General features: G+C 57.0%; 2 protein-coding genes across 3 annotated transcripts; one reads left to right on the top strand and one right to left on the bottom strand.

Annotated features, from left to right (window-relative positions):
* The first annotated feature begins 222 nt into the window (after positions 1 to 222).
* TRPV6 (transient receptor potential cation channel subfamily V member 6) lies at positions 223 to 14,865 on the top strand. Its single transcript, XM_069461790.1, has 15 exons — positions 223 to 470; positions 7,804 to 7,901; positions 8,050 to 8,172; positions 8,547 to 8,684; positions 8,971 to 9,069; positions 9,219 to 9,394; positions 9,905 to 10,051; positions 10,140 to 10,352; positions 10,649 to 10,735; positions 10,836 to 10,912; positions 11,156 to 11,321; positions 11,638 to 11,704; positions 12,059 to 12,327; positions 13,610 to 13,716; positions 14,056 to 14,865. Exons 1-15 carry the CDS (start codon positions 343 to 345, stop codon positions 14,336 to 14,338), a joined length of 2,178 nt encoding a protein of 725 aa, XP_069317891.1. The 5' UTR covers positions 223 to 342; the 3' UTR covers positions 14,339 to 14,865.
* Positions 14,866 to 14,989: 124 nt separating this feature from the next.
* On the bottom strand, positions 14,990 to 22,919 carry EPHB6 (EPH receptor B6). Of its 2 annotated transcripts, XM_069461718.1 has the most exons (17): positions 22,852 to 22,908; positions 22,345 to 22,545; positions 21,978 to 22,042; positions 20,934 to 21,708; positions 20,103 to 20,258; positions 19,409 to 19,762; positions 19,119 to 19,243; positions 18,749 to 18,911; positions 18,180 to 18,294; positions 17,903 to 17,955; positions 17,606 to 17,725; positions 17,217 to 17,464; positions 16,801 to 16,974; positions 16,131 to 16,280; positions 15,690 to 15,883; positions 15,411 to 15,566; positions 14,990 to 15,305 (listed from the first exon to the last, which is right to left on the bottom strand). In XM_069461718.1, the coding sequence occupies exons 2-17, from the start codon at positions 22,442 to 22,444 to the stop codon at positions 15,197 to 15,199; spliced, it is 3,057 nt and encodes a 1,018-aa protein (XP_069317819.1). In that variant the 5' UTR covers positions 22,445 to 22,545; positions 22,852 to 22,908; the 3' UTR covers positions 14,990 to 15,196. The 2 variants fall into 2 exon arrangements, with proteins under 2 accessions (XP_069317819.1, XP_069317820.1); XM_069461719.1 differs by lacking the exon at positions 21,978 to 22,042 and having other exon boundaries at positions 22,345 to 22,541; positions 22,852 to 22,919.
* Positions 22,920 to 25,098: the final 2,179 nt, after the last annotated feature.

Genomic DNA, 25,098 nt, shown 5'->3' with positions numbered 1-25,098 from the left:
TGGTAGGCAGGTCTGAGGCCTGTCTCTTTAAATCTCAGGTAATTTGGGAGGAGGGAGGGAGTGTCTGAGCTCCTGCTCACTCCCAGCTGCAGCTCCACAGTCCGGGTTGGCTCTGCCAAGTGTAACAAACTCGGAGTCCTCTCCAGACTGGCTGGGGCCTCCACGGCCACGGCCACAGGGAGACTCCCCGGGGGGCTCACCCCGGAGGTAGGAAACTAGGAAACGGGACCTCTGCAGAGAGAGGACGGGCCGGCCCTTGGGGGGACCAACGTGGCCTGGAGGCTAAGTCCAGTCAGGGTCTGGCCTCAGCCTCAGCCCCCCAAGGAACCGGCCCTACACCCCATGGGGTTGCCACTGCCCAAGGAGAAGGGGCTAATTCTCTGCCTGTGGAGCAAGTTCTGCAGATGGTTCCAGAGACAGGAGTCCTGGGCTCAGAGCCGAGATGAGCAGAACCTGCTGCAGCAGAAGAGGTAAGCCTGTCTCCGTCTGCCCCTTCCCCAGGCCGCAGTGCCACCCCTCACCCCTAGCACCTCCGTGGTCTTTGTTTACCACCTCTTTGTTTGGCTGCACAAACCCTGCTCCCAGGCCTGGACTGGCTCCTTGGCAGCGTTTTGTCTCAAGAGTGCTAGGGGCCCAGGATGCCAGGTTGGGGAGGAGGGGGCTGGATGGACACAGGTGCTCACTATCGCTCCCATCCAATTCAGTCCAGCCTCTTGTGAGCACCTCGCTGGGCCTTGCAGGGGTCTGGCATCGCGGTCCCTGCACCCAGGAGGTGCAGGCAGGCCAGGACAATGCCTCATACGTCTCTGTCTCTACTCCCGGCCTCTGGAAGAGTCTCTCTGGCAGAAACACACCGTATATACGTGTGGGAATGAATGAATGAAAGGAGAGAGAACTGCAGACACTAGTAACCACAAAATAAGACAAAAGGGGAAAATAGTTACCATTTCTATGCATTTATCTTATCAGACATCGGGGAAGGCCCTGCTGTAGCCAGGCATGGGGTGCCTAGGAAGAAAGACCAGGAAAGCTCTCTGGGGGGCAGGGGCGCTGGTGACCTGCCAAAATACCAGATGTGCTTAGGGCCACTGTTACCCACTCTCTCCTTCAGGTTGGGGGACTTGAGAGGCCCTAGAGTTCGAGCCCAAAGGAGATCTCACTTGCTGCTCCCAGCACCCCCAAACTTCCCTAAACTCGTTGGCACTTCCTCCACCATGGCACGTTAGGGTCAGGAGCAGGAGCGGAGGGGAAATCCGGAGAGCCTGGTGCCACCCTATGCGTAGTCTCTTCCTCAAGGTCTCTACTGGACTTTTTCCGCCCAGTTGGTGGCATGCTAGAAGCAAGTCCTGCGAGCAGGGGCTGTCCCTGGGCCCCCGAGGAGGCAGATGCTACGTCTCTTCCTAGAGGAAAGCCTGAGGTTTTTGTGTCTTAGAGTTTTTCTCCATCTCCAAAAACAGAGGCCTGCCTCCTGCTGACCAGGAGGCTGCCTGGGGCCCTTGTGTTTTCTTTTGTTCAAGGACTGGGGCTGGGATGTGCTCCTTCTGTGAGCTGTGGCTTCCTGTCTCTCACACCAGCCACCCACCTGGGAGAGCGGGGACTGGGGCACATGTTTGGCTGGTGACGTTAGGGGCAACAGAACGGCATTGTTGTTAGAAAACAAGTGTCACTGGCTCCGCTCATCTTTCTCCCACTCTTAGGACCCCGGGGCTGGGGGAGCCAGGCACAGAGCACAGACAGGCCCAGGGGATGGGAGCGATACTGAGGGTGTCTTGTGTGCTGATGTCAGGGGAGGACAGAGCGGAGGCCCTGGCAGGAGGTGCAGCCCGGGTGAGGATGGGCTACTTCCATGCATCTTGTCTGCCCAGCAACTTCTTAAGACCATCTGGGGAGGAGCCTCCTCTGTAGCCTTGGGCTAGGAGGGCCGGATGCCACCATTTGCGGGGATTCCCCTCATTCCCTGATCTCCCCATCTGCTTCCACAGTTTCTTGGCCCTCTTCTTCTTGGACACCTGGTGCCCGGAGTATCGGGTGTATTGACTCTCCACTGGGTTGGCACTTCCCAGAAGGACACTGAAACTGCCTGGCCAGGAGTTCCCTAGTCTGTGCAGTCAGCCAGACAAAGCGGAGACATGCAGGCAGCTAGTTAAACACGGGATGGCCGTGGAAGCAGGAACAGTAGGGACAGAGGAGGGGGCCGATGGGAGTGAGGAGCAGGTGAGGGACTGAGAACCGGCCTGTACTAGCTGCTGCCACCACCTGCCTTATCTCCTGCAGTCCCAAAGCAAGGGGGACTCAGGGATTTGGAGTGGAGTCAGGCAGGTTTCCCCGAGGAAGAGGATGGCCCAGTGAGAAGGGAAGGCTTTAAGGTTTCTCCAGGATGGTTAGGAACCCAACACGCCTCTGTCTCTGGTAGACTTTTCTTGGGTCTTACCATGCAGCCGCCTCTCCTGAAATCCACATTGTCAGGATCTAAGCTGAGCTCTCAGCTTTCTCCCATTTCTCCAGATCATCTCTCTCCCGTGGGCTTAGATTTTCTCATTTTCTGATATTAAAGGCATTAAACATTTATTAAGCATAAGGCTGCACCAGGTTTGCAGAAAATAAATATGACACATTCCCTGCTCTCAAGAAGCTCATGTTCCAATAAGCAAAATTTACCAATCGGCAAAGGCTTGGGTTAAGGTGAGCTTGGTGAATGTCGCACGGAGGGTCTAAGCACGTGTTCTGGGAGCAGAGAGGAGGAAGCCGGGGTGCCAGTGGCTGCTGTGGGTGTGCTGGGCAGCGTGACAGAGGCTGCCTCCCGCCAGGCTGGGGCTTGGTCTCCCCACAAGGGTGTGGAGGGCGGGCAGTGCACGCCGCAGGGTTTCCTGTGGTCAGATGGAGACCCGTGTGAATGTATGTGAACTGAAGCGTCTGCGAAAAGTTAGCCCAGGGACTCTCCAGCATATTGCGCACGCCTGTCTCGGCAAACACATACACACATGTCTACTTACGTGCATAAAAGGAGCCCCGGCGGTTAGGAAGGCGACCTGGCTCCCAAGTCTCTAAATAGCCACTTTCCCCAGGGCTTTGCCTTCTTTATCCCACTGCCAGGAACCTGCGCTGGAGGGAGGTGGCTCACAAGCGCCAGGTGTATGCCTCCTCCCCACACATGACTGCTCTTTCCTCCATCTGTGGCTGGTGCTGGGACCTGCCCCCCACCCCCCAAGAAGCAGCAGGAGGAGCCATAAAACTAGAAGAACCACATAATTTAGTGGTAAGAGCCTGGGGCTAGATTCTTGGCCAAGTAGTCTGCCTTTAACTCTGTGTGATCTTCTGGCAATAATTTGTTCATGCTGCCTCAGTTTCCTTTTCTGAAACGTGGGAGCACTACTCAGCCCACGTTCAAAGGTCGTAAAGAGCAAAAGTGCTAATAAGTGAGATGCTGCTTTGACACGGAAAAGTCAGGAGTTAGAGAGCTGTGAACACTCTCCCAACAGAAATGTACCCACCCAGGATGCGTCTGCAAGCAGGGGTTGTGCCATCCCCGCCCTGCCCCGAGGGTACACTCGCAGTCTGAGAGGGTGTCTGTGGAGAAACCAGTGAGCCCCATGCATGTCCCACAGTCCCCTGTGCCCTCTCCTTCCTCCAACCCTAACAAACACAGAGAATAGAGACAGAGAAGTGACAAAATGGGCACTCGTCCGGCTCTGCCTGTGACTTGCTTGGACAAGTCACTTCAGGACTCCAGGCTTCTTTCTCCATCTGATATATGAACAGACGAGACTTGATTTCGGAGGACGTCCTAGCTCTAAAATTCTGATCTGAACTTTTCTCAAGACTGTCTTGATCCTGCCTTGTTTCTCAGCAACTAAAAACAAAACCTGACTTACCCACACATGGTGTTCACGTCCAGGAGGACGGGGAGCAGCAGGGGTGTGGAGCAGAGGGCGACAGGGAGAGAGGAAGGCGGGGATCCCCACTTGATGGCCCAGAGGTGGCTCTAAGGGGCAGATTATTGATTTGTTTGCTCAACAAAAAAGTATGATAGTTTTTGTGCTATCATAGGAACCCGACAGTTGGTTTTCTACCAGTCTAATATTGAACTTACTGTTCAATTTTATAATTAATTGCCCAGTAACACAAAGCATACAAGAACCTGAAAATGCCTTTCATATTATTATAATTTCAGATTTGCTCTATAATTTCTTTTTGCTTCTTAATCAGTGGGAGTTTAAAAGGCTTCACCTTTTGTTTCTCCTTTACTTGAGTACTTAATGATCCGTAAGAAAGCATTTTTTATGTATCAGGAATTTCTAAGTCTTTTTAGCGTGAAAAATATTGTTTCTAAAATGGATTGTGAATAATTGCGCCTCTGAATCAGTGTTTCTCCTCCTTGGCACCATTGACATTTTGGGGAGGATAACTGTTTGTGGCGGGGTGGGGGTGGGGGCTGCCCTGTGCAGGGTGTTTAGCAGAGTCCCTGCCCGTTTCTCCCTGGCTGTGATCTAAACTCTGATGGTGGGCCGTCCAGGAAGTCCCTGTGCCCCAAGCACAAGAATCTTGGACTAAGTCTGCTCTGCACACCCGCTGTGTGGGGCCCAAGGATGGCCAGGTGTTTTGGAGTCTGCCTCGCTGCCAAGAATGCGAGCTGGGGCTTTCTCTGCTGTCCCCTTGTGGCTGTCCAATGTTACTGCAAGTAATGGCTCTGCCTCAAATCCTGGGAACCCAACCACACACCCACCTGCCCTGCTTGGTGCTGGATTCTGGAGTTTGCAACCAGAGGAGGCCAGTTCTCTACAAACCTTGCTGGGTTGGGTCATAAGCTAATTCTTCACCCAGGGTGTGGTCTGACCAGGTTGCCAGATGAAATACAGGACACCCAGTTCAACTGAATTTTGGATAAATAATAAGTTGTTAGTATAAAGATGTCCAAATATTGCATGGGACATACTTTAGTTACACTAAAAAATAGTTCTGTGTCTACAATTCAAGTTTAACTGAGCATCTGTACTTTTATTTGGTAAATCTGTCAACCCTAGATCTGAAGATAGCTTCTCATCCTCCCCAGGCCCACTAAGGTGTCAGCAGAGGCTAGAAAAGGACTATATAGAGAGAATGGGGACTTATGGGGGACATTTATGGGCTTCAGAGCTGTACAGGGACTAAGGGGAACTCTTTGGGCCTACTATTGACTACACCACCACTCATCTCTTAGAGGGCAGGGAGCTCCAAATACTCTGGACTCGGATAAGGCACTCCCCTTGGATTTGTTTCCAGATTTTCCATTAACTTTCTATACAGGTGGTCAAAATGGGGCACAAAACTGGAGGCTAATGGGAGGAGGGCAGGGAAGACGTACAGAGGTGAGTAAGCGGCTGGCCTCTGCCCTCCGTGTGGAGGAAGAGACAGGGACTGATTACCGCACACAGTGAAAGATGCCAAAATAGAAGTAAGGCCAGAGGGGAGAGCGAAGAACTTCCTGGAGAGGGTGTGTGTGTGGTGTGGGGGGGAAGCTGTCTTTGTTTCCCCCGTTCCAGTGCTGGCTCCAGGATATCTGCGGAGAAGTGTGGGCAAATTGTTGGGGGGGTGGTGGCGAAGGGGTGTAGAAAGCTTGTTTTGCAGCTGTATTTGCACACCAAGCACTCTGCTTTTCACTTCGATTATGTGTTTGCTGCAGGTTGGCTTTGGGGGTGGCTGATGGAGATAGGAGGGAGGGCAGTGATGCCAAACCACCCCTTGGCATTGCTGCCGATTCCTTCCTTCCACAGATGGTGTCAGTGAGCACCTGCTCTAGCCAGGCGTATCCCTGGGTACAAAGAACAATGCATGGGCTGGGGGAGCTGGCTTCTCGGAGGGAGGACCCTGTGGGTACAGGCATAGGGAGAAGAGTGTGCTCCGCGGTGCTGACCAAAATGCCAGGTGTAAGGAGTGGGCGGGAGGAGCAGAGGGTGGAAAAGTCATTGCACAAAGACTGTAAGGGCCTCTGTGTTCCTTCTCCTTGGGCGTTTAGGGCCCCATCAGACTTTTGTAAGCTGCGATTGCATTTGCCACTTAGAAAGATTATCTCGGCAGCATCTAGAAGGATGGATTGGGGGTAGACAGGGTGCCGGGAAACTGGTTAGGAGATTTTGCTAATCTTGGGCTGGAGAGTGAGGACACGAATTGGTGAAGGTTAGTAGGAGCAAGGAGGTGGGGACTGGATGGAGAGAGAGCTTTAGATGCTGAGTTGACAGGGTCTGGTGGCTGCCTGTGTGACATGCAGGGGAGAGCTGGGAGATGTGTGGGCGCCTCTTGTCACTGCCGGAACTTCAGGATGTGAGCTCCTGTCTGTGTCTTTTTGTAGGTCACATAATTGGGCATCTATGGGTAAATCGGGTTAATTCATTCACTCCCATAGAAAGGCCAAATGGCTCCAGGCCGAGAGAGAAAATGGAACCAAGGTGACCCATGTGTCTTAGTTGGGGTAAGTTTTGAGTTTAAAAAAGGTTTTTGGTTCATTGTAGGAATAAGACTAGAGACATGGTCTGCAGAGTCAGAGAATGATTTTGCCTAAAATAAGTGAGAAGTGGAAAATAAGTCAGGAGAGACAATAATCTAACTTAGGGACCAGAACCAAAAAAAGGATCCATGAATCCAAAATGGGGTAAACCCGAGAAGGGTCAGAGGGCAGAATGGGAATATTTATGCAGGTCCATGTGAAATTCAGTAAGTGAATCCTCTTGTTTCTCTGTCTCTATCATTATTGGCCACAGTTTATGTCTCCATAGGTGCTAACAGGCAAAATGAAGTGGTACCCGAGGCCCTATAGATAGCTGGTCTGGGAATGATGGAGAACATCGCTTCCCAAACTTTAACGCGGGCTGTCTGACATGGAGATCCACCTCTGATGTATGGCCACAGGTTTTCATATGCAGGGACCACACTCAAATACTCGAGCAGTGCTTCTCAAACATTAACACGCACAAGAATCAGCTGGGGAATCTTCTTAAAATGCAGATTTTGGTTTAGTAGGTCAAAGGGTGGGCCTGGGAGTTTACACATTTCTTCTAAGAGCCCATGTGATGCTGATGCTCTGGGGTCCACTTTGTGAAGGAAGACTGAGGAGATGAAAAAGTGAGAGGGGGGAGAGAGAAAGAGAGAGAGAGAGAGAGAGAGAATCAGTGAATGAATGATTGAATGAGCGCCCGGGAAAAAGGGAAGCCTGGAGCCAGGCTTGTTCTCATGGGCCACTGTTGCTGTCGGGTTGAGCCCTGGAGATGCTACTGCAGAGACAAAAGTGCCAAGATTGAGAGTTTTGCTGAGGTTGGGTTGGCAGAGCACAGGCTGCGGGAGGACACCCCCTGGCCTCTGCACGTCAACTTCCTCCACAAATAGCAGAGAGGACCTCCCTGCACCCCTGGTCTACGCCAAACAAGGCATATCCCACAGGGCAATCTCAGGGCACCTGGTGGGGCTAAAACAGGGCCACTCCAGGGGTCAATCTGTCAGGAGGTGAATATGTGTTTAAGTAAAATTCTTCTCCTTGCCTGGAATGCACAGAGAATTCATCCACACACCATACATTGTGGTCCCAGCACCCCAGGGAATAGGAAACAGTCCCGCACAAGCTAAATGGGCAAAAAGTAGGTTTGTGTTAACTGACCGTCAGGAGAAAAGGCATCGGGCAGCCTTTGCACTTTGTGGGCCGGACTGCCTTGATCGAGGACCTTGGGATTCACTGCCGGGTACACACATCCGTGTAGAATGCAGCCAAGCCAGGGCCCCCGCTCCACAACTGGGCATGCTCACCACTGCTGCCTTCTCTACCCCTTTCCCTTGTAGGATCTGGGAGTCTCCTTTCCTTCTAGCTGCCAAAGAGAATGACGTTCAGGCTCTGAACAAGCTGCTCAAATATAAGGCCTGTGAGGTGCACCAGAGAGGTAGGGAGCAGGGCCCCCGGCACCAACGTCCTGGGCCAGCCCCATGCCAGGGCTGCCCAGGAGAGCCTGGGACTTTGTGCTGTGAGCACCTGACTCTGCATGATCCCCATTCCCCATCCCGTGTGATCCTTCTCTCTGTAAATGACAGGAGCCATGGGGGAGACGGCGCTGCACGTGGCAGCCCTCTATGACAACCTGGAGGCCGCCATCCTGCTGATGGAGGCTGCCCCCGAGCTGGTCTTTGAGCCCATGACGTCAGAACTCTATGAGGGTGAGGGGCCCAGGGGTCTGCCGTGGACAGCAGGAGTGGCCCGCTAGACAATTCATCAGCCTCTGTGCTGGATACTTTGGGGAAGCCAAAGAGGCGATCTGCACCTCCCTGGTCTTTATTCCCTTCCCTGTCTCCCATCCTCCTCGTCAATCCTGATGGCACATCATAGGGACGCCTGACCCTGAAATGTCAGGGGCCTGGAGCAGGGAATGAGACAGGGAGCCACTGAGTCCCCTAGGAACCCTGAGCACCCCAGGGCTCCTGCCCTAAATTCCAGGCTGCCCCTCCAGAGTGGAAGACCATGGGTGGTCATGGGAGGGACGGCTGCAGGATCCTGGGGACAGTCCCGTGACTGACAACTGCCTCTGGGCCAGGTCAGACTGCACTGCACATCGCTGTCGTGAACCAGAACGTGAACCTGGTGCAAGCCCTGCTGGCCCACGGGGCCAGCGTCTCTGCCAGAGCTACGGGTGCCGCCTTCCACCGCAGTCCCCGGAACCTCATCTACTTCGGTGAGAGCAGGGCGGGCTGGGAGGATAGGAGGCAGAGAGGTGGGCAAGGACAGATGGGGGCCCTGCCCTCGGCTCTGTCTGCCCAGGAGCCGGGAAGGGCAGCCCTTCCAGGGCTCGATTAGGCCAGAGGCCAATTCCCCACAGCCCTTCCTCTGGTTCTGCCAGACACATGTCCCCAAGACCTGGGCTGAGGTGTGGGGGAGGAGGAGGCAGGCACTTGGGGGACACAGCCCATCCCATACTGCTGTGCTGTGCTCTCCTGCCACGGATCCCTCTGTGTCCCCAGGGGAGCACCCTTTGTCCTTTGCCGCCTGTGTGGGCAGCGAGGAGATCGTGCGGCTGCTCATTGAGCATGGAGCCGACATCCGGGCCCAGGACTCCCTGGGTAAGAGCTGGGGTGGGGAGGGGAGCTGGCTGCTGCCAGGGGGTGAGAGGAGGGGCTGGGACAGCCCCCAGGCCCACCCCAGGTGTGGATGGGGACATCAGGGACTCTAGGCCAGTGGCCCCGTGACACCCTGTCACGTCCTCCCCCAGGAAACACAGTGTTGCACATCCTCATCCTCCAGCCCAACAAAACCTTTGCCTGCCAGATGTACAACCTGCTGCTGTCCTACGATGGCCGTGGAGACCACCTGCAGCCCCTGGAGGCTGTGCCCAACCACCAGGGGCTCACCCCCTTCAAGCTGGCCGGAGTGGAGGGCAACACCGTGGTGAGGGACGCCCCCATGTCTGCGGTGTCTTTCTGGTGACCCTCACCCTACCCTGCTGGCCCCAGGAGCAAACAGACGTGAACACGCACCCCTGACAGTGAGGGCCCATTCCCTACTCAGATTGGGATGTCCTTCTCAACCCCCATCTCCCTTGTCCCCTGTTCCCTTTCTCCCCTGAGGCGTGGGGGGCTTATAGATCTAGGACCCATGCTGGGATTGCCTGTGATGCCCAGGCCCACCTGCCCTCTCCGCCCCAGGGCAGCTGCCCTCCAGCCGGTCACCTCCCTTTCCCAAGCCCTCAGGTCTACCCCACCTCCCTTCCCCAAGCTCTGGAGGGAGGCCTGGGGGAGGGAGTCAGGGCGTCAGCATGACCATGGATTCTTCTGCCCCAAACGGGAGAAGGGAAGTGCACCCAACCCCTCCTGGGGTGCTGTCCTCTGGGCTTGCCTCCCTCCCTCGCTCTGGGACTGTCCGCTTTGCTGGCCGCTCCTGACCTCCCCCCCTTGTCAGATGTTCCAGCACCTGATGCAGAAGCGGAAGCACATCCAGTGGACATACGGGCCGCTGACCTCCACCCTCTACGACCTCACAGAGATCGACTCCTCAGGGGACGATCAGTCCCTGCTGGAACTCATTGTCACCACCAAGAAGCGGGAGGTAAGGGTAGGGGTTGTTGTGGCCTCGCACACACGCATGGGTGGAGCCCTGGAGGCCTCTGAGCCTCCCGCTCTCCCTCCTCCCCCAGGCTCGCCAGATCCTGGACCAGACCCCGGTGAAGGAGCTGGTGAGCCTCAAGTGGCGGCGGTACGGGCGGCCGTACTTCTGCATGCTGGGGGCTGTCTACCTGCTCTACATCGTCTGCTTCACCATGTGCTGCGCCTACCGCCCGCTCAAGCCCCGGACCACCAACCGCACCAGCTCCCGGGACAACACCCTGCTGGAGCAGAAGCTGCTTCAGGTGACACCCTGGGAGTAGCGGATGGGCAGGGCTCGGCTCTCTGCTCTTTCTCAGACGGGTATTGCTTCCCTGTCCTCGTACCCACGTTTCTCCCCTCACCCTGATGTCAAATACCTGGGTATGGACTCAGAGTACCCACAGCACACACATATGCTCCTACTCTAAGAGGAGCCTTTGAGAACAGCTGAACCTAACAGGTTGCAAAGGCTCCGATGGGCTGTGGCCACAGGAACCGGGCATGTGCAGGGCGGATGCTGGGAGCCCTGCATGCTTTGACCATCCTTCCCCTCCCTCAGGAAGCCTATGTGACCTCCAGGGATCACATGCGGCTGGTGGGGGAGCTGGTGACCGTCATCGGGGCTCTGGTCATCCTGCTGGTGGAGGTGAGGTGTGGCTGGGACCCGGGGTGAGACTGTCTGCCTCTGGATCCGGCTCAAGCTCTGGTCTACAAGCGCCCTTTGCGTCTCCCTGACTTCTCTCCAGATTCCAGACATCCTCAGGATGGGGGTCACTCGCTTCTTTGGACATACCATCCTTGGGGGGCCATTTCATGTCCTCATGTGAGTCTCCTTCTCCCAGCCCCAGCCCCTCCCTCACCAGGGCTCCAGCTCCACTTCCTGGAACCCTGACCTCTGAGGAACCTCAGCTCCAGAGGTGCCCCTCCAGCGGTGCATGCGTGACCCTGTGTGTTGAGCGTGTGAGGACTGACTCTGAGTGTGCGGGTGCTATCCAGTTCCACTCTTGCCATCGGGTCCCCCGGATCATCCAGACCTTCTCTCATCACCCCCTCTGCCCTCCCCCAGCATCACCTACGCCTTCATGGTACTGGTGACCATGGTGATGCGGCTCACCAACACCAACGGGGAGGTGGTGCCCATGTCCCTGGCCCTGGTGCTGGGCTGGTGCAATGTCATGTACTTTGCCCGAGGATTCCAGATGCTGGGCCCCTTCACCATCATGATCCAGAAGGTCAGTGCCTCCCCCCAAGTTTCCTGGACAAAGGTCCCAGAGCAGGGGGTCAGCAAACAGTTTTGTAAAGGGCCAAATTGTAGGCATTCTAGGTTTTGCAAGCTGCACACGGTCTTGTTCATCATCTTCTTCTTTTTTAACAATTCTTTGAAAATGTCAAATCCATTCTTAGTCCAAGGACCACACCAAATCAGGCCAGGTGGGGTTGGTCCGAGGGCCATAGTTTGCCGCCCCTGTCTACGTTAGACTCACTGGAGGTCGGAGGGGGCAGTTGCTCAGGGAACATGTGGAGATGTTCTCTGCCTCCTCCCCCCAGATGATCTTTGGTGACCTGATGCGGTTCTGCTGGCTGATGGCTGTGGTCATCCTGGGCTTTGCTTCAGGTAAATCATCTGTCCAGGACGGGGGCCGCGGGAGGGAGAGGTTGAGGGACCTAGAGAGCACAGATGCCTCTGGCCGAACTTGGGGAAGGGAGAGGAGGCAGAGATTGGAGGAGGCCGTACGATGTCTGCAGATGGGACATGCCCCAGAGGTGAGAGAAAATGGGGAGCATTAGGCAGCGGTGGCTCTCGAGATCGGGAATGTGAACCATAAAACCCAAAGTGTGGAGCACTGGGCGGCTGCAGTGGTGATACCAGAGATGAGGGCACAGGACCAACATGGGCAGCAGTGAGCTGGGTGTGGGCAAGTCACCCATATGGTTGCCAAGGTAACCCTCACCCCCTTGGGTGGAGCAGCCTTCTATGTCATCTTCCAGACCCAGGACCCCGAAGAGCTGGGCCACTTCTACGATTACCCCATGGCTCTGTTCAGCACCTTTGAGCTGTTCCTCACCATCATCGATGGCCCTGCCAACTACAGCGTGGATCTGCCCATCATGTACAGTGTCACCTATGCTGCCTTCGCCATCATCGCCACGCTGCTCATGCTCAACCTCCTCATCGCCATGATGGGAGACACACACTGGCGGGTGGCCCATGAGCGGGACGAGCTCTGGAGGGCCCAGGTGAGCCCCTGGGGCTGGGGGTTAGTGCAAGCCAGGCCCTTCCTGCCAAGGAGCGGTCAGGCTCAGATACAGGCAGGATATTTAGAACCCGATGTATGTTTGCACAGTCGTTGCACAGTATATAAAATCACGCAAGGTGTACAGAAGAATCGGATTAGCAATACAACCGAGTGATACTAGGATAGCTGGAAAGAACTCCTCACAGTTTCCTCCACAATTAAAACCTCAGTCTTCTCTGAAATAATCAACAAGAAATAAAGCTAACAGTGGCTAAAAACCACATCCAGTAAATTCTGTTCCCTAATATACAGCAGTATCAAGTCTTCTTGGCAATATTTAAGTCGGCAAAATTTGACCCAGAAAAATTGGACATGTTAAAAATAATGCCACAAAAAAACTTCCTATTGCAGCTAAGGGTATCCTCAGTCAGATCATTGTGATGGAGACAGAAAACCATTAGATGAATCAAATCCTCATTAAAAATTGTATACTTAGAAAAGAATTTATCTCAAAAAATTAATTTCAGCAAAATAAAAATGGAAATCCCCCAAACTGAAAGGCATTTAATTGTGCTGTGTATAAAATGGAGTGGAAAACCCAAGCTAACTAAATGGGAAAATATTTTCTCCATGAATATATATTAACATGCTAAGTGGGATGTTTATAAGAGGACTTTATGTCTGTAGGGACAAAATATCCCGGAGCCCTTAAGACTCCTTTTTATTTCCTTTGCTCTGGCCCCTGTTCTCTTTGGAACAGGTCTCTCTGCCTCCTGCATCTCACCTGTATCCCTTCTGCATCCTGCCTGCATCCCCCCACCTCCCACCTGCACACCCTCCTGCACCCCACCTGTATCCCTTCTGCATCCTGCCTGCATCCCCCCACATCCCACCTGTACACCCTCCTGCACCCCACCTGTATCCCTTCTGCATCCTGCCTGCATCCCCCCACATCCCACCTGTACACCCTCCTGCATCCCCCCACCTCCCACCTGCACACCCTCCTGCACCTGCCAGGCTTTGCCATGGATGTCAGGTCACTGGGTGAAGAATTGTGGGGCACAAGTCCCTTCAACTCTCTCCCACAGGAGAAGATTGGCAACGCTCACAGCACCTTCCAGATCAGGGGGTTGTTCCTCATCCCTGGGAAACCAGGAGCTCCAGAGTTTCCTGTTGCTAAGCTGCCGCCCCTCCATCCCCCGCCTTCTTCTCAGTCTACAGCTCTCATCTCTCAGTCTGTGTCCAGCCTCGTATCTGACTTCCCCTCTGTCCCCCCCACGCAGGTCGTGGCCACCACGGTGATGCTGGAGCGGAAGCTGCCTCGCTGCCTGTGGCCGCGCTCTGGGATCTGCGGGCGCGAGTATGGCCTGGGGGACCGCTGGTTCCTGCGGTGAGTGTCATGGGGCTGGGTGTCCCCTGAGCAGTGTTGTCTGCATGGTGTCCCTCAGCTTGGACCACCTCCTGCTCCCAGGGGCCCCATGCCTGCTGACCGAGCTGGTGAGGACAGGGCCCCGTTAGGAGCTTGGACCCCTCACAGTGTCCCCGGAGCTGGAGGACCAGAGCTGCTGCTTCCTGAGGCCTGGCTGCCAAGGGTCGGTGGCCCCAGCACCCACACCGGCCACAGAGAATGGAAAAGGCCACCAGTGGTGGGGCCGGGAGATAGACAAGCCTCAGTCTTGGAGGTGCTCTCGCATTCCCAGCTGCCTCTCAAGTCCTCCGCACTCTGCAGGGTGGAAGACAGGCAGGACGTGAACCGGCAGCGGATCCTACGCTACGCCCAGGCCTTCCACAACCTGGACTCCGAGGCCTTGGACAAAGGCTCGGTGGAAAAACTAGAGCTGGGCTGCCCCTCCAGCTCCCACCTGTCCCTTCCTACACCCTCGGTGTCTCGAAGTACCTCCCGCAGCAGCGCCAACTGGGAAAGGCTTCGGCAGGGGACCCTGAGGAAGGACCTGCGGGGGCTGATCAGCAGGGGCCTGGAGGACTGGGAGGGCTGGGAATACCAGATCTGAGGGCCGGCTCCGCTTGGCCTCCTGGAAGTTGCTCTCATTTTTCTGGGAGCATCAAAACCAAACCAAAACCACCTAGAGGTCTATTCTCCCGGAACCACGGGGGAAGGGAGAGTCGCCAGAGCGCCAGGGGATGCATGTGTGTCCTGTCAGGAACAGCTACTCCAGGTGCGCACCACCCCTCCAGCTCCAGGGCAGACAGAGCCGGCCCAGGGGTGCGCCACACCCCGCTGTGCAAGGGGCCTGTGACTGCCCGTTCAGCACCCACTTCAGCACCCACTTCTGACAGCACCACTGCATGTCAGAGCACTTGAGGACAGGCTGGCCCTCTCAGGGCACCCCGTGTCCAACCCAGTGTCATAAGTGGGAAGGGAAAGGGCCCTTCCCAGGTTGCTCCAGACAGGTGCAGGGCAGGCACGGGGCTTGTGGCAAGGTGTGTAGCGCGGGGAGACTGGCGGGGTGGGGTGCGGCAGGGTAGAGTCTTGCCACCTTGCCACCTTCCACCTTCCACCTTCCAATAATAAAGTCGTTTCCTGCTCCCTGCCGCTCCCCTTCTGCATCTCTGCCTGCCACCTGCCCGCCCTGCCCCTCAGCTCCTTCTGCAAGGCCTCCCCGCCCTTCCCTGCAGACTTAGGCCTCACCACACCCAAACCGGCCAATTCCCTTCTTTCCCTTTAATGTGGGGAGGCGGGTGGAGGGGCGGAGGGCTGGAGATGCAGCATTGGTCGGACAGCTGGGTTTGCTGTGGGCATCTCTCACGGAGACCGAGAGGGAGCCTGGCTCACGTCTGCCATGTCCCTTCTCGGCCTGTGTCCAGGGCAGGGTTGGGACAGTGTCAGTCCACAGCTTCCTGCCCGGGCCTCAGACCTCCACTGAGCCCGGCTGCCGCAGGTGCTGCTGAAGGAGCTGGATGTTGTGCAGCAGCTTCTTCTGGTGGCCGGCCAGGGTGACTCCCAGGGCAGGCAGGTCTCTGGTGGGGAGGGAGGGGGTCAAACGTGGGCCAGCGTCTCCACGATGCCCCACAAGACCCCTGGCCTGGGGCCCAGAGCACTCGCCCCACCCCCTCCCTGCTTACTCCAGGCTGAGCTGAGCCACGTCACTGAAGGTACAGAGGCCAAACTTGGAGAAGTTGTCCTGGTAGCATTCCAGTCCAATGGCCGAAAGCCAGGCCTGGGGGGAGTCCAGACAGGGAAAGTCCAGGGCCACGGGGTTCAGAAGGGCCTGGGAAGGCCTAAGGGGGGAGGGGCAAGTGGGTCAAGATCTCCTCTTCGTCTCAGCCCCCTCTCCTCAGTTTGCTTTTTGGTTTGCATCTACCCTCCCTGGCTTTCCCAGGCTCCAGCCCCAAGCTCCAGACCTGTCCCCAAGGTCCCCGCCAGCCTGCAGGGTGTCTGGCTTGCGAATCATCTTGTCAAATGCAGCCACCAGCTGGTCAAAGTGAGGCCGCCGGGCACGATCCTTTTGCCAAGTGTCCAACATAAGCAGATGTAGTCCAGGAGGACAGCCTGGAGGTGGGGGCAACCGGAACTCCTGCTCTATTGCATTTAGTACCTGGGGGTCAGAGGAACAATGTGAGAATGGAAAGTTATGGCTAGTGAAGGGGAGCATGTGATGAGGTAAGGGGATAGGCTGGAATCCAGTAGAGCATGAGGTTGGAGCCAGGAAGGAACTTAAAGATATGGAGTCCAAGAGACATGAGATCTTAGAACTTGAATGGATTAGGAATGGAAGTCCTGGAATGTTCCAGCCTGGGAGGGATCGGGGGTGGGGAATCAGCAGTGGCTAGGCCAGCGCTCACCTCCTGCTCGCTCATGTCCCAGTAGGGCCGTTCTCCATAACTCATCACTTCCCACATGACGATGCCAAAGCTCCAGACGTCACTGGCTGTTGTATGCTTTCCGTGTGCGATGACCTCCGGGGCCGCCCAGCGCAGCAAACAACCTGGGCCCTGAGGAGTGAAGCCGAAAGCAACAGTAGTAATAATCGTAGCAACAGTCATATTGATTGAGCAACTACTATGTGCTCAGATGTGTGTCTAGGGCTCTACGCCACGCATCTCGTTTAATCCTCGTAACAACCCTGTAGGGCGGATGATATTATCTCGGTTCTCCAGATGCAGAGGCTGAGTCTCAGAGAACAAGAGCTTGTCCAAGGTCACAGAACTCAGAGTGGAGTGGTCAGGATTTGCACTGGCTGCGCTGACTCTGGAGCCTGTGCAACCTCCATACTGGGGGAAGGGCAGGAGATGGTTCTAGATTCTTGCGGGTCTCCTGCCCTCCCCAGTCCCCTTCCATTGCCTTGGTCCTTGAAATCCCTCAATACCCACCTCACCAGGCTTCTACCTCCCCACCACAGCAGGGAGCCTCCCTTAAGACACTGTGATATCCCACCTGAGGTGCCCACCCTAGATGCCGGCTCACCCTCCTGCACCTGCTGAAGGGTGCCAAGCCCCAGGGCTGTGCTCTCACCTGAGGACTGTGGCCAAGACGGGCCACCTTGCACACTAGGTGGCTGTTCACCAGCACGCTGTGGGCAGAGAGCGCACGGTGCACGAAGGCAAAGCTGGACAGGTACTGCATGGCGGCGGCCACTCCCCGCTGCATGGCCACCAGCTGCAGGCTGCTGAAATGGCCCTCCCGCTGCTGAGGGGCAAGGGGCAGAGGTCAGTGAGGGCGGGGATGGGACCTTGACCCTGCACAGCAGACATCGGCATGAGAGGGCAGGGGGTGCAGACGCAGGAATCAGAAATGGCCTGGGAAGGAAGGATGACACCATGGGAGGTGGGGTGGGAGGAACAAAGACAGGGCCCCATCTCCTGGAAGAGCAGAGAACCCCAGGTTTCCTGCACCCAAGGACCCTCCTCCTTTGCCCAAGCTGGACTGACCCTGAGGAAGCTGTCCAGGGGGCCGAGCTCCATGAGCTCCGTCAGCACCATGAGGGGTCGGCTCTTGGTGACCACGCCCTCCAGCCGCAGGACGTTGGGGTGCTGAAACTGGCCCAGCACCGCCGCCCGGCCCAGGAAGGTCATCTGCAGGCTCTCGGCACCCCCGGCCCACAAGGCCTGGATGGCCACAGCCTGCTCCCGCCGTCCCCGGGGCTGCAGGCGGCCCCGGCGCACTTCTCCAAAAGAGCCTGGGAGGACAGGTGCAGGTTGGGGGCCGAGGAAGGACCACAGGCTCACAGTGCCCTGACGTATTTAGACGGGACTCTGGCCAAGGGGGGCCCACGAGGGAGCCCAGCCCTCCCATCCTCACCCCCCAGCCCCTGCAGTACCTGTCCCAATGACCTCCTCAATCTTGATATATGCAGGATCGACCTCCCGGGCAAGTTCCCGGATGGCCTGGCAGGGGTCCTCGTAAGTGGAGGGGTCGATGTAATACTTCACCCCGAGCCCTGTAGGGGTGTGGGGGATATTATGGGGTGTGGTGCAACGAGTGCTGCCCCCATACCCCAGACATGCCCTCTCACTTCTGGAAAACGGCATAAGTAGCTCCCCCTGACCTTGGGACACCCAGCCCTGCCTGCACCCAGCCCGAGCCCCCGGTGCCCCCTGAGCTCCCCCGACCCCACCTGGGCTGCTGTACTGCTGCAGTTGCTCCGTGTAGCCCGTCCCACGCCGCTTCCTGAGGGGCAAACAGGGGCCTGGAATGACACTCCCATTTCCACCCCTGCCCTCCCCACCCTTCCGTGGAGGGAGGGGATGCCGGGCCTCTCCTTCCCACCCCTGCGTGGGGCCCAGGGCAGGGCTGGGTGGTGGGAGGGGCGCTGGTGGCCGGGGCTGCCAGGACTTGGCAGGACTTGGGGTCGCGCCTGGAGGAGTGAACGCGCTGGGCAGGGTGGGGCTCACCGCTGGAAGACCACGGCCAGCACGGTGATGGCTGCCAGCAGGAGGAAGGCCAAGGCCCCCAGGACGGAACCGATCACCAAGGAGAGTCTCTCTGGAAGCTGGGAGGACAGCTCACCTGGGGGACCAGCGCTGGGGTCACGGGTGGGCTAGGCCTCCCCATGCACCTGCCCACGTGCCCAACCACCCACCCAGCCACCCACTACACACCCTGAATGCCCCTCACATACATACACACAACCCTCCACACCCACACAACACACACAACACACAATACACCCACAACCCCCACCCTACACAACCCCCAACCTCCCACCCTACACACACACACCTCACAACTTCCCACCCCACACATACCTCACAATCCCCCACCCTACACATACCTCACAATTCCCCCTACCCCTACACAGGCAGCCCCTAAGGTCAGCTTGGCCACAAACACCTTCCTCTCCCACAGAACCTCCGGTCTGGAGGACACTGTGTCAGGGTGCAAGGTTGGGACAGTCCCCAGGCCTGCCCTCCCTACCCCGTTGGGCCTCCCCCTGCAAACTGGGCCACCCAGGCTCCTTCACCTTGAGGCAGCGTCTGGAAGTAGACCTTGCCCCCGTAGGGGCCGTGGCCAGCAGCGGTCCTTGCCCGCACCTGGAAGCCATAGATGTGGCCGGGGCTTAGCTGCGTCACGGTGGCAGTGTTGGTCTCACTGGTCAGGGTGAAGGAGTGGGACTCGTCTTCTGCCTGGGGGTGACAGCCACTCACTCCCTGCCCACCCCTTCACCCCTGCTGACCCCCGCGTGCCCAGCCACCCTCCCTGGACATTGGGCTCTCAGGCTCACTCCCCCTGCAGGCCCCCTGCACCTGTCCTTGGCCCCGCTGACCTCCAGCCCCCACCCTGAGGACTGGGAGCTGCCGCCAGCCCCGTCGCGGTGCCCCACTGCTGCCCACCTGGTCATAGTAGCGGAGCTGATAGTCCAGGATGTTGCCGTTGGCCTGGTCGGGCTGCGGCCAGGACACTGTGATGCTGTTGGATGCCCGGCTCACCTGGTGCACCACGGGCACTGCGGAGGGGACTGGAGTGGGGAGGGTCATTAGGGGGATGGGAATTCCTGGGAGCAGGAGCATCAGGGGGTGGAGTGGACTGGATGGAGCTCCAGCAGGCGGGCTGCACGGCGGGAGAGGGGCAGGGGTGCTAGGGAGCCCAGGCAGGGCACCCTGAAGGCTGAGGAAGGGCTCACCTTCATGGTTGGTGCTGACATTGATGGCTGCAGCCTGGGGAGGGTCCGGGCTGAGCTCAGACACCCCGTTGACAGCCTGCACCTCCAGGATGTAGGGCACATGTGCTCGGAGCCCCCCCACTAACACTCGGCTCTCAGTAAGGCCCCTCTGGCGGGGGTCAAAGTGGACCTCATCCCTGCAGCGGCGACACGTGCTCCCGCTGCTGCCCGGCTCCTGCTGGCCTCCGCACTCCTTGCACACGACGTTGAAGAGCAGGTCCCCTCGACCCCCCAGCTCCTGAGGCAGGCGCCAGTGCAGCATGAGCGCTGAGCCTTGCACCTCGAACCACAGCTCCCGGGGAGCCGAAGGAGGGCCTTGGGGGGCCGGGGGGTGCGGCCACAGAAAGGCCAAGAAGGTGGGAGTCATGGTGTGTGGGGGTTGAGGAAGGAAGGAGGTAGGAGAGCGGGGGTGGCCCAGAGGGGAGGAGACAGACGAGCACGGGGGCAGAGCGGGAGCAGTGGGGGCAGGTGGGAGAGGAGAAAGACAGGAGGAGGACCAGGAAGGGGAGTGGGGGGCAGGGTGAGGAGGACACCAAGAAAACAGGAGAAAGAGAAGTCACTCCAAATGCAAAGTCCCCATAGTGTCGCCCACAGGCTCCGTACTGTGGTCGCCCTCCCAGTCTCTTCTCCTCACCGGGCTGGGTGAGGGACTCACCAGTGCAGGGGGCCTCTGGTGGGTCGGAACTGGCGCGGTAGAAGCCCTGGAGGCAGGGGCAAACGGGCGCCGCGGGGGTGGCAGCGTGGCTTCGGGCCGGGCAGGGTGAGCAGGGGGCATCTCCAGGATGGGGCTTGTAGAGCCCCCGGGGACAGGCTGAGGAGTCAGAGAGGACAGTGGGTGTCACGCTCAGCCCACCCACCCGCCCTGAGTGCCCAGAACACCTGCACACAGGTGGCCTCACCACCTTCTCCCCACCAGCGCTGGTTCTCTCTTCTTTCCCAGACCTCACCCCACTCACTCTCCCCTCGCAGAGATTCCTTCTGCGTTTGCTGGGCCAGAGCCGCATTTCTACTGAAGGAGAAAGGGAGGTGCGGGGGGCTAAGGCAGGCCCAGCGGCAGAGGTGGGTGTCTCTGGCTTGTTGCATAACCTCCCTCTGTGGGGGAGGGGGAGGCCTAGCAGTCTCGTTCTGCTCAGCTGGTGGTCCCCTCCCCCACTGACCCGTGAATGAGGACAAAAGACCCCAGCCCCAGGCAACTGGGGAGTCTAACACCTTTGATCTCCATCATTTCTCAGACCCAGAGCCCTGGGCCCCTCAGCAATTGCTCTGAGAGGCTCCAGATGGTTCCTGAAATTTCAGATGAGTGAGTGACAGTAAATTTGAGTACTTTAGGAAATAAAATCGGGGAAAACAGAGGTCCTTTTCTATGATGGCTTATTCCTGACCTTTTGGGGACAAGACCTTTTGGGGTGTTCAGGAGAGGAGCCAGAAGTAGGGGGCAGGAGGGCAGTGTGGGGTCGTGGGCAAGTGCAGGGCAGTGGGCTCTCACCTTGGCAGGCCTTGTCCCCTCGCGCAGGCTGGTGTCCAGGCTGGCAGCGGCAGCCCCCGACGGCCACCATCCACTTGCCCTCCCCATTGCAGTGCAGCCTGGGGGGGCTGCCCCCCGCCTGGCCCCCCACTCCATCCTCCTCTGGCTCTGCGTGAGCCACACAGGTGCCCACGGCTGCCACCAGGGAGGCCCCCCCGGCCCCGCTGGCCTGCGTCTCTGGAAAGGAGGCAAAGGCCCGGAGCACGGAGGGGCAGGTGTAGGAGAAGAGCCTCACTGCGACGAGGGCCAGGCAGGCCCCTGTGTCCTGGAAGGCCACGTAGAAACCACGCTGGGTGAGAGGCCCGAAGCTCCTCTCTTTGACGTTCAGCTGCAGCCCGGCCCGCTGCCCAGCCCCGTGGGGTCCCACAGCCCACGCCAAGGAGGAGGAGGAGGAGGAGGATGAAGGGGGGAAGCTCTCATCAGCTGCAATTGTGTCCACCTTGGTCCAGCGTTTGAGGTGCCAGGCTGGCACGCTGCCAGGGCTGTCGGGCTCCTCAGCCTGGCGGTAGTAAAGGGTGAAGGTCTCCCGGCAGGTGCCCCCGCTCACGCCCAGGCTGGAGCACGCCCGCACGGAGAAGTGCAGTCGGATGTGCACCCTCTGGGCCCCTCGCCGCTCCACGAAGTGGGTCTGCAGCCAATTGTCCTGCCCGGTGCCTGGAGGGGCCCCTGCCACGTGGCAAGCCTCGAAGGTCCGAGTCAGGCGTCGCTGGTCGTCCAGAACGCTCACCTCGTCCCACTGCAGGGAGGGCCAGGGGAGCACTGGGGGCTCAGGGCTTGGGTGGGGAGTAGGGGAGGAGAGGGGACAGGGAGGGGACATGGGGACATAGCTCTTCTACTGAGACTTAAAACTAATAACAAGCAAAGCAGGGAGAGGAGACCCTGAAACCCTGCTCCTCTAGAGCTGGCGGGGGGGGGGGTCTTACCCCACCCATCTCTGCCCAGGGTTTCCTTCCTGAGTTCCACTCTCCAGGGAATGGGGGCTCAGAATTAGAGAGTGACACTCACCCCTCCTGGCGGGTAGGTGAGCCAGCCAATCTCAGATGTCTCTCCCGTGGTGTCCAGCAATACCTCTGCCCAGAGACAAGAGGGGCGCACAGTGGCCAAGCCTCCAGCCAGCGTGCTGGCCCCCGTTCCAGTCCTAGTGGGAACAGAGGGACTTCCCTCCCTGTCCACTCACTCTGCCAGCAGCAGCACAGCATCCGCCAGGACCCCTCCTCTGACACACCTGACACAGGGCCTGGTTGTCCTCCCTGTGCCCTTCCCTCTTTTGATGTCTTCACTCTTTTCTTCCTTTTCTGAATCTTTCCCACTTCCCGCCGGCGCTGGGTCTCTACTGGCAGGCAGGGGTTCACCTGTCTCCCCTCTCTCTTACCTTCCAGGGCTAGAACTGAAGACACCAGGAGCAGGACCCCCAGGCTGCACACCATGCCCGCCGCTCTGCTCCCTGGCCGGGCAGCCCCCTCAGTAGCCATGGGGCATCTTCAGGGCACCCACCATGGCCCCAGCCTCCACCCTGCTCCCGGGTGGGGCTGCCGCTTGCGCAAGACTGGGGGTGTACAGCCTAGCGTGCTTCCTGGAGACACACAGGACCGGAGAGGGAGGTGGGAGGAAAGTGCATTCCTTCACATACAGCCCAGGCCCCAAAACCTGATCCCCTGTCCCCTCCTACAGCTCTCAAACTGCCCCAACACCAACCATGGGACAGAAGCCAGCGGGTGGCTTATGGCCCCTCCTGAGTCTGTGCAAATCTGACCATCTTGGAGGGCCACGTGCCAGGCGGCTCTGCCCTGCTCCCTGTGCGACCCCACCTCTGTGTGTTCATTTCTCACGGCTCTCCCGCCTAGAGGCGGGGCACACCGTAGTTCCAGGTCAATCTTACCCTCTCTGGAAGGAGTTATTCCAGTTCTTTCTCTTCATTTACTCTCCTCCCTGCCTCCAGCAGCCACCTGTGTTGGAAGTTAGAAAGTCCCATTACAGGCAGGCAGGTAAGAAGCTGCTCCACCCTTATGGACGCACGGATTCTACCCCCCAACAACAGCCGACCCTGGTTGGACCTGGACGTTCTGGAAACCTTAGAGAGGCAGTGAAGAAAGAGGGGCACAGAAAGATAGTTGTGGGGTGTGACGGGAGGGAAGGTAGGAGAATACATGCAAAGGAACCTGGGCACGAGATTCTGTGTGACAAACGAGGCAGCGTACGGAGGGGACAGACACACACAGGTCTGGCAGACACTTTGTGAACAAAGACTCTCCTCCCCCAAGGGGCACGTGTTTTCCCACGGCTTATAGAAGAATAAACGTGTGGATTAAACACAGGAAAAAATGCTTCTCGTTTGCTTACATTTAAAGGAAGGCGTATTAAGACAACAGTGACAAGCCATTTGTTACAGACTGAATGTTTGTGTCTCCCCTCGATTCATATGTTGAAATCCTAACCCCTAAGATGATGTACCAGGAGGCGGGGCCTTTGGGAGGTAATTAATTAGGTCATGAGGGTAGAGGCCCCACGAATGGGATTAGTGCCCTCATACAAGAGATCTCAAAGGGCTTTTCATCCTCTTTCTGCCCTGTGAGGATACAATGGGAAGAGAGCAGTCTGAAACCCAGAAGAGGGTTTCAAACTCCCCGGGACATGACCATGTTGGCACCCTGAGCTCAGACTTCCAGCCTCCACAACTGCGAGAAGTAAACTTCTATTGTTTATAAGCCACCTGGTCTAATTATACTTTGGTACAGCAGCCCCAGTTGACGATGACACGGTTTTTACCTATTACACTGATAACATACTGCCTCGGAGAAGGCACAGGGAATAGGTCCTCTGATAGACACGGTGCTTAGCATTCAAACTGGCATAGTTTCTCGGGAGGACAACTGGGCAGTATCTATCCAGCAGCTTCACGTCTAAGAATTTGTCCTCCAGGTACTGTCTGTTGGCATCAGTTTGCACAGATGTTTGAACAAGGGCATTAACTGCGAATCGTTTACATGGGAAAAGGCTACAAACTGTCCACCAACAGGAAGATGGTTAAAAAGTTACGGCACATCCTTAAAAAGGAATATGGGCAACTGTTTATGTATTGATATGAAAATAATTTCCAAGTGAAAGTAGTAGAGTGTAGAGCAGTGTAAAGTAAGCTGCCATTTGTTGAGAAGAATTTGCATATACATATATATGGAAGGATATTTATGGAAGAACATCCAAAAACCTGTGAAAAAAGGCAGAACAAGAGGACTGGAACCCAGCGTAAGGGAGATGCACTTTCACTATCATTTCCGAGTTTTAGAAATCTTGCATATGTATTATCTTTTCAACTAAATCGCTAATTAAAATTTTCTTTAAAACTGTATTTAATGACTGCGTGGTAAAATAAACCAAAATGTTGAGGGCTCGTGCCTTCAAAATGATTTCTCGTAACCACATAATAAGCTACCTCTTGTATAAACCTTCCTGAGCCCTCAGAAGACACAGCACCACGCTCGCGAGCAAATGGACTGGGGCAGCGGCCACCTCCAGTGTCGCAGTGAAGACCAACAAGCTCAGCGTCTCCTTTGCCTGTTGACCTAGAGGCAGGTGGCGCTCCCTCTCTCCTCATGCCTGTGTCTCACAAGTCCATGAACTGTGTGGACGAGAGCAGTATAATCCTTTATTTCCGTTGAGAAGAAAAATAAGACGCATGTTACCTGGATTGCTCAAAAGACATAGAACAGAGAGAGAGAGAGAAAAAAAAAAAAAGCCAATTGGAAGGAAGAGAAGTTGCAACCTGTTTTCTCCTGGATACATGTGGCCTTGTGATCCACAGTGGTATTGAAAACCACAATGGGCCGGGCGCGGTGGCTCACGCCTGTAATCCTAGCACTCTGGGAGGCCAAGGTGGGCGGATCGTTTGAGCTCAGGAGTTCGAGACCAGCCTGAGCAAGAGCGAGACCCCATCTCTACTAAAAATAGAAAGAAATTATATGGACAGCTAAAGATATATATAGAAAAAATTAGCCGGGCATGGTGGTGCATGCCTGTAGTCCCAGCTACTCGGGAGGCTGAGACAGGAGGATCGCTTGAGCTCAGGAGTTTGAGGTTGCTGTGAGCTAGGCTGACGCCATGGCACTCACTCTAGCCCGAGCAACACAGT

Source organism: Eulemur rufifrons, chromosome 29 (genome assembly GCF_041146395.1).
Source record: "Eulemur rufifrons isolate Redbay chromosome 29, OSU_ERuf_1, whole genome shotgun sequence".
Classification (NCBI taxonomy): Eukaryota; Metazoa; Chordata; class Mammalia; order Primates; family Lemuridae; genus Eulemur; species Eulemur rufifrons.
Note: the sequence above shows the minus strand (reverse complement) of the source record. Positions and strands in the feature narration are given on the sequence as shown.

Coding starts and splice junctions, on each gene's coding strand:
- EPHB6 (XM_069461718.1), bottom strand. CDS start 22,444: ATGGCTACTGAGGGGGCTGCCCGGCCAGGGAGCAGAGCGGCGGGCATG. Junction 18,295..18,748: donor CTTCCAGACGCTGCCTCAAG/GTGAAGGAGCCT, acceptor CTGGTCCCCCAG/GTGAGCTGTCCTCCCAGCTT. Junction 15,306..15,410: donor GTGGCTCAGCTCAGCCTGGA/GTAAGCAGGGAG, acceptor CCTCCCCACCAG/AGACCTGCCTGCCCTGGGAG.
- TRPV6 (XM_069461790.1), top strand. CDS start 343: ATGGGGTTGCCACTGCCCAAGGAGAAGGGGCTAATTCTCTGCCTGTGG. Junction 11,322..11,637: donor TCACCATCATGATCCAGAAG/GTCAGTGCCTCC, acceptor TCCTCCCCCCAG/ATGATCTTTGGTGACCTGAT. Junction 12,328..13,609: donor ACGAGCTCTGGAGGGCCCAG/GTGAGCCCCTGG, acceptor CCCCCCACGCAG/GTCGTGGCCACCACGGTGAT.